Source organism: Camelina sativa, chromosome 11, assembly GCF_000633955.1.
Source record: "Camelina sativa cultivar DH55 chromosome 11, Cs, whole genome shotgun sequence".
In the NCBI taxonomy this organism is placed as follows: domain Eukaryota; kingdom Viridiplantae; phylum Streptophyta; class Magnoliopsida; order Brassicales; family Brassicaceae; genus Camelina; species Camelina sativa.
This window is the reverse complement of record NC_025695.1, coordinates 6,608,775-6,615,645: the sequence shown is the minus strand read 5'-3', so window position 1 is coordinate 6,615,645 and position 6,871 is coordinate 6,608,775. Positions and strand designations below refer to the sequence as shown.

Genomic DNA, 6,871 nt, shown 5'->3' with positions numbered 1-6,871 from the left:
GTCTATACAAAAAAGAGGTGCTTTTGATTATTAGGATTTCTTCTTCTCGACCCAATTTGAATTATTTGTTCGCTTGAAGGTTTTCGAGCTTATGATACACTTCCATTAGATTCAATCGCATTTTTTTTTTGTGTGTGTGTGTGTGTGTGGGTATTTGTATTATCCTGCTGAATGATATAATATAATCTGGGGGTTTTGGAGTTGCAGAGTTTGTCTCCTCCTTGCCGTAAGTTACATACTGACATTTGCGTTTGTGGACGATCGGAGGAATCTCATGCGTTTTTAGATCCAACACCAAGCTGAGTAGTTTCTGATCGGTTTTAAATCTCCGGTTAAGAAAATGGTATTGTAATTTCTCTTTCTTTCCGTTCATGATTCTATTTCGGAGTTGTCTTTGATTCTATGGCGATTCTAGTGTTCTTCGTTATCTTTGGTTTCATCATGCACAGATTGGTCTTTTGTGATATGTAGACTTCTTAGGTGAAAATCCGATAAATCAGGGATGGTAAAGACTTTTCATTGATTCTATCATTGACCAGGATTTTAATGTGTCAGGACTGGTTTACTAGAGTTGTTGAGATATGAAGCTCACGTTTCAATTTGAAATATCATCTGAATCTTTTGATTTGGTGTTTCAATGTTCTGAGTTTCGTTTTTTTTCCCTCATTAGATGCTCTCTCTCGGGTTATATGATTTTGATTTGTTTTTTTTTTTTTTTTTTCTATTGCAATATGGTTTGTAACTTAAAAATAGAGTTGGGAACTTGTTGGGTTTTGCAGGCTTGTACTACAGTTAATGTTGGCTCTTCCGTTTGGGTTGAAGATCCAGAGGTGGCATGGATAGACGGTGAAGTTATCGAAGTTAAAGGAAATGATATTAAGGTCCTATGTACCTCAGGGAGGACGGTATGTTTCACCTCTTCGAATCATTAAAAATATGCATCAACTTCTCAAGTTTCGATTTTTTTTTTGTTGGTGAGGATTATGTTTATTTTAAGCAAGCTACTTCTTTACATTTTTTCCAGGTGGCTATTAAAGTTTCAAATGCATACCCAAAAGATATTGAAGCTCCAGCTTCTGGAGTGGATGATATGACAAGGCTAGCATATTTACATGAACCAGGAGTCCTCCAAAATATGAAATCAAGATTTGATATCAACGAAATATATGTGAGTATTCCTATTTGAAGGTGGCAATAATTTGTCTTTCACTTTGTTAGGAATTTGCGCTGATATGTATATGTATATTCTTCCAGACTTACACAGGGAATATTCTGATTGCTGTAAACCCTTTTAGAAGACTACCGCATCTTTACAACAACCATATGATGCAACAATATAAAGGTGCAGGCTTTGGTGAACTGAGCCCTCACCCGTTTGCAGTTGCAGATGCAGCTTACAGGTGCCTGCCATGTACTTTTGGAAAAAAAAAAAGTTCTCTTCTTTTGGTTCTGGTTCTCTCCTGTTTGACATTCTTTCGCTTGTTTACATTGGGGGGGGGGGGTAGACAAATGAAAAATCAGGGCATTAGTCAATCAATCTTGGTAAGTGGTGAAAGTGGCGCAGGGAAAACTGAGACTACTAAATTGCTTATGCAATATCTGGCGGACATGGGAGGTCGAGCTGTTTCCGAAGGAAGGACTGTCGAAAATAAAGTTTTGGAGGTTATCCATAGCATATCTTTTAGTATAGACCTTATGGATTGTTTTCGTGAAGTAGAATTGAAAATCATTCTGAGATATGTTGATGTTTTCTTTGTATGCAGTCTAACCCTGTCCTAGAAGCATTTGGAAATGCCAAGACTGTCAGGAATAACAATTCAAGGTTTATATAGTATCTAATATACCTATGCATATGCATGTGTGTGTGCTTATGTACTTTTTTTTTCTTTCTCTTTTGTGTTGAATATCCTTATACCCTTATTGATTCATGTTTATAAATCATTATATGTTGCAGTCGATTTGGTAAATTTGTGGAGATTCAGTTCGATCAAAGGGGAAGAATATCAGGAGCTGCTATCAGGACTTATTTGTTAGAGAGATCGCGGGTTTGTCAAGTCTCAGATCCTGAGAGGAACTATCACTGTTTTTACATGCTTTGTGCTGCACCACCTGAGGTACATATGGGTTCTCTCTCCTTATAAAGTTCTTCCAAGCATTTCTTCTCATTTTGGGAACGTCGGAATCTGATCTGGTATTTGAAATAGCTATGGATCAGAATTTGCTCTGTACTCCCAACTATGTTAATATTCTTTAGTAAATAACTCAATTGCTTGGATTTGCTGGTTCACGTTGATCAAAATTATGTTAGAAGCATCATTAGAATTGTGCAGTCTTCATGAAGGAGGTGTCGTCGAAATGCTTGCCTGATGTTTTCTCATTGTCCTTCTATTATTTAATCAGGACATTAAAAAATGGAAATTGGCGGATCCAAGAAAATTTCATTACCTGAATCAATCTCAATGCATTGAGTTGGAGAGAATGGATGATGCGAAGGAGTATCGTGAAACTAGAAAGGCAATGGATGTTGTTGGAATAAATTCAGAGGAGCAGGTAGTATTTTTTTGTCATTCCCTTGGTAAAAATTATGCTATCGACATATGTATGAGTGTCTTTTGATATAATTTTATGTCAGGAAGCAATATTTCGAGTTGTGGCTGCTATTCTTCATCTAGGTAACGTTGAATTTGGAAAAGGGAAAGAAGCAGACTCGTCAGCCCTGAAAGATGAGACATCCAACTACCATCTGAAGACTGCAGCTGAGCTTTTCATGTGAGTAACTAATTGATTATGTGTGACTTTAATATGGGAAACCCTTCCTGAGACTGTTCATTGAACATTGAATAAAGAAGTCATTTCTTTGGTTTTCGTCAGGTGTGATGAGCAGGCACTGGAAGATTCTCTTTGTAAACGTGTAATTATGACACGTGGTGAAACCATTACGAAATGTCTGGATCCAGAATCTGCGGCACTCAGCAGAGATGCATTGGCAAAGACTGTGTACTCAAGATTGTTTGATTGGTATGTCTAGTTTTAACACATTCAGAATTTGGGTTACTGGATGCTTCTCTTTCTTTGCATATTTGCAAACTTAGTTTAATTACACTTTCTTAACTTGCTCTATTTGTCTTTCAGGATTGTGAACAAGATCAATAATTCAATTGGACAAGATCCTGATTCAAAGTATTTGATTGGAGTGCTGGATATATATGGGTTTGAGAGTTTCAAGACAAACAGGTGCTTAAGCGGTATGCTTTTGTTTGATAAGGGAATGGAACCAGTTTAGAGAAATACTTTGGAACTTAGCGTGATAGAAAAATAAGTCGCTGCACTTTCACATGATAGTCCTGTTGTTTTGTTTATTGATTTTCTATGGATTTTTAATTTTAGTAAGCTATGGAAAGGGTAGTTTTTAATTCTCTCCTTTCGTACATATATATTATGACACGAAAGAGAAGTGAATACTGTATATCAAATGGATTTTGCATGCACTTTGCAGTTTTGAGCAATTTTGCATCAATTTGACCAATGAGAAACTTCAGCAACATTTTAATCAGGTTTGTCTGAGGTTTGTACATATTCAGATTGCTGTTTTTCAGCCCGCATTTTCTCTAATAGTGATCCACGTTTTCTTTTTCCTGGCAGCACGTCTTCAAAATGGAACAAGATGAATATAATAAAGAAGAAATTGATTGGAGTTACATCGAGTTTGTAGATAATCAAGATATTTTGGACCTTATTGAAAAGGTTGCTAGTTTCATTACGTTATATCTGCTACATCTTACTTAGTATTATTTATAATACAGTATTCATCATTATTTTGTCATGCTCAGAAACCTGGTGGTATCATTGCTCTCCTGGATGAAGCTTGGTATGGCTAAGAACTTGAATTGATATTGTTCTACACGTGTTTTCTCTTTCTCCTTTAATATCTAAATTTCGTACCTGTATCTTGCAGCATGTTCCCAAGATCAACGCATGAAACATTTGCTGAAAAGATGTATCAAACGTTCAAAGATCACAAGCACTTCAGTAAGCCAAAATTAGCTCGTACTGACTTCACAATTTGCCACTATGCTGGTGATGTGAGTATACACTTGCTTTGATGTTTAAATATGTACAATGCGTTAATGCCCAAAAAACTAGTGTTTCATGCCCTAATAAGTAGTACATCATATTTTCAGGTCACTTATCAGACCGAACAGTTCCTGGAAAAGAACAAAGATTATGTTGTTGCCGAGCACCAGGCTCTGCTAAATGCTTCGAGGTGCGCATTTGTTGCATGTCTCTTTCCTCTTCTTGCGGAAGATGCTAACAAAAAATCGAAGTTCTCTTCGATTGGTTCACGATTTAAGGTGCAGTAAATGAGGTAGTTTTAAGCGAATTATTGTTTATTTGATCTCATGACTAATGAATCTTGTTTCTTACTTATGCAGCAACAATTGGTGACATTGCTTGAAACCCTGAGTACTACTGAGCCTCACTATATTCGTTGCGTGAAGCCCAATAATGTTCTGAAGCCTTTGATCTTTGAGAACCAAAATGTTTTGCAACAGCTACGATGTGGGGTGAGATTTCCGTACTTTGTTTTCTCTGATAAACGTGCTTCTACGTGCAATTTTTAAATTCTGAATATGAATATCTTTCAGGGTGTGATGGAGGCAATCAGGATTAGCTGTGCTGGATTTCCTACAAGAAAAAGATTTGAAGAGTTCCTAGACAGATTTAGCATCCTTGCACCTGAAGTTTTGGACAAGAGGTTCCTCTCTCTTCAATATAAAGTTTGGAAACTAAGTAGCTATTCAAAACGTTCTAACTTTTGGTTGGCCTGCGTTCTAGTTCTGATGATGTAGCTGCCTGCAAGAAACTTCTTGAAAAAGTTGCACTCCAAGGATACCAGGTACGTTTTTGAAGCACCATATTCTAAATACTTTGCAATGTGGCTGAGCTTTAAAATTCTGATGAAGAGCGTCTGACTGATTCTTCTTTTGTGATGCTCTTTCAGATTGGTAAGACGAAGGTTTTCCTCAGGGCAGGACAGATGGCTGACTTAGATGCTCGGAGGAATGAGGTCTTAGGCACAGCAGCCAGCAGTATCCAGAGAAAATTCCGCGCCTACTTGTCCCGCAAAAGTTTTACGATGCTACGCAAGGCTGCAATAAATATGCAGGCTGTGTGCAGAGGTACTTTTAAAGTTTAAAGAATAATATCCGATTTACTAAATTTTTCTATTTATTCATTCTCTGCTTTATTTTCTGTGATTTATAGGTCATCTTTCTCGACATATCTTTGAGGGATTGCGCAGAGAGGATGCTGTTTTGAAGATTCAGAGAGACATACGGATGTACCTTGCTAGGAAGTCTTACGAAGAAATATATTTTTCTGCTGTTTCCATTCAGTCAGGAATTCGCGGTATGGCTTCCCGTGACGAGCTACGGTTCGAAAGGCAAAAGAAGGCGGCAATTATGATTCAGGTCTTGTACACGTTTCTGGTGGAAGATTGTGAATGGCTACATTTTTATTTTCGTTCTTTTTCGTTCATCTACTAGATGTGTTATGGGCTTTCCTTCTTCTTCCCAACTTCGTTTGAAGTTCATGACTTTGAGTTTGTTCTCTTCGTATATAACAACAGAGCCACTACCGCAAATTCCTGGCTAAGTTGCACTACCAGAGGCTAAAGAAAGCAACAATTACAACACAAAGTGCATGGAGAGCAAGGTTAGCCCGTCAAGAACTGCGTAGGCTTAAGACGGTGAGCTTTCTATTGTGTATCCTCCTCCTTTTTTTTGTATCAACTCATTCTGCATAGACTATAGCAATTGCAACACTTCAGGTAATGTTTGTTTTAAGTTGAGCTGATATAATGGATATATATGAGCTTACATAATGGATTAGGTGAGGTTTTATAATTGAGCTAGCTCTGCGAATTTTAGGCAGAAGATGTTAGCTTTTCCCAAAATATGAATAATTGCAATAACGATGCCTTCATTTTTCGTGCAGGCTGCAAAGGAAACGGGAGCCCTTCAAGCGGCCAAGAATAAGCTTGAGAAGCAAGTAGAAGAACTCACATGGAGACTGCAGCTAGAGAAACGCATGAGGGTAAATAATAAAGCACTTTTCATATCTTTTGGCGTACCTTTTATCATCGTAGTATTTTCATTCCAAAGCCCTTCTCTGGAATAACTGGATTCAGATACTTAACAATAACATATCCGTCATCTATTTTGTGGCTTTAACGATTCAGACGGACATGGAAGAAAGTAAAACACAAGAAAATGCAAAACTACGATCAGCTTTTGATGATTTGCAACTTAAATTCAAGGAAACCAAAGTCAAGCTCTTACAGGAACTGGAAGCTGCTAAAAATACGGCAGAAATTGTACCTGTGTTGCAGGAGGTTCCTGTAGTTGACACAGAGCTAGTGGAGAAGCTAACTAGTGAAAATGAAAAGCTCAAGGTAGGAATTTAGCCTTGTTTTAGTTCTTTGCGTCTATTAAGGATGTCAAAGCTGTGAAATATCTCAAGGTAAGGCTTCACATTTCCTTTATTTCTCATTTTGTTTCAGTCCCTGGTAAGTTCACTAGACCTGAAGATTGATGAAACAGAGAAAAAATTCGAGGAGACAAGCAAACTAAGCGAGGAGAGGCTAAAGCAGGCTCTAGAGGCTGAAACTATTATTGTTAATTTGAAAACTACTGTGCACGAGTACTCACTATACATCTTTTGGTATCTTATTGAATTCACCAAGATCCCTTTGGCACTCAATCAACATTAAGCATATTTTACACATGTTCATTTGCAGACTTCAAGAAAAAATATTGGATGTGGAATCTGAGAACAAAATATTGAGGCAGAAATCCCTCATCCAGACATC

At 37.4% G+C, this 6,871-nt stretch overlaps 1 protein-coding gene across 2 annotated transcripts in view; it reads left to right on the top strand.

Moving 5' to 3' along the window:
* The window catches only part of LOC104721999 (myosin-14), an 11,029-nt gene continuing 4,158 nt past the window's right edge, over positions 1-6,871 (top strand). The window contains exons 1-27 of one of the 2 annotated variants that reach the window (XM_010440093.1): positions 1-17; positions 208-343; positions 780-905; positions 1,025-1,168; positions 1,255-1,400; positions 1,506-1,662; positions 1,764-1,822; positions 1,955-2,114; positions 2,401-2,550; positions 2,633-2,769; positions 2,872-3,018; positions 3,133-3,234; positions 3,497-3,554; positions 3,643-3,744; positions 3,831-3,868; positions 3,956-4,082; positions 4,182-4,352; positions 4,434-4,565; positions 4,647-4,756; positions 4,837-4,897; positions 5,003-5,180; positions 5,266-5,471; positions 5,630-5,749; positions 5,998-6,096; positions 6,242-6,454; positions 6,563-6,702; positions 6,800-6,868. In XM_010440093.1, coding sequence (XP_010438395.1) covers positions 341-343; positions 780-905; positions 1,025-1,168; positions 1,255-1,400; positions 1,506-1,662; positions 1,764-1,822; positions 1,955-2,114; positions 2,401-2,550; positions 2,633-2,769; positions 2,872-3,018; positions 3,133-3,234; positions 3,497-3,554; positions 3,643-3,744; positions 3,831-3,868; positions 3,956-4,082; positions 4,182-4,352; positions 4,434-4,565; positions 4,647-4,756; positions 4,837-4,897; positions 5,003-5,180; positions 5,266-5,471; positions 5,630-5,749; positions 5,998-6,096; positions 6,242-6,454; positions 6,563-6,702; positions 6,800-6,868 — 3,155 coding nt within the window. In that variant the 5' untranslated portion in view covers positions 1-17; positions 208-340. Of the gene's footprint in view, positions 80-207; positions 344-779; positions 906-1,024; positions 1,169-1,254; positions 1,401-1,505; positions 1,663-1,763; positions 1,823-1,954; positions 2,115-2,400; positions 2,551-2,632; positions 2,770-2,871; positions 3,019-3,132; positions 3,235-3,496; positions 3,555-3,642; positions 3,745-3,830; positions 3,869-3,955; positions 4,083-4,181; positions 4,353-4,433; positions 4,566-4,646; positions 4,757-4,836; positions 4,898-5,002; positions 5,181-5,265; positions 5,472-5,629; positions 5,750-5,997; positions 6,097-6,241; positions 6,455-6,562; positions 6,703-6,799; positions 6,869-6,871 lie in introns of both variants that reach the window. The other variant, XM_010440092.1, reaches the window with a different exon arrangement.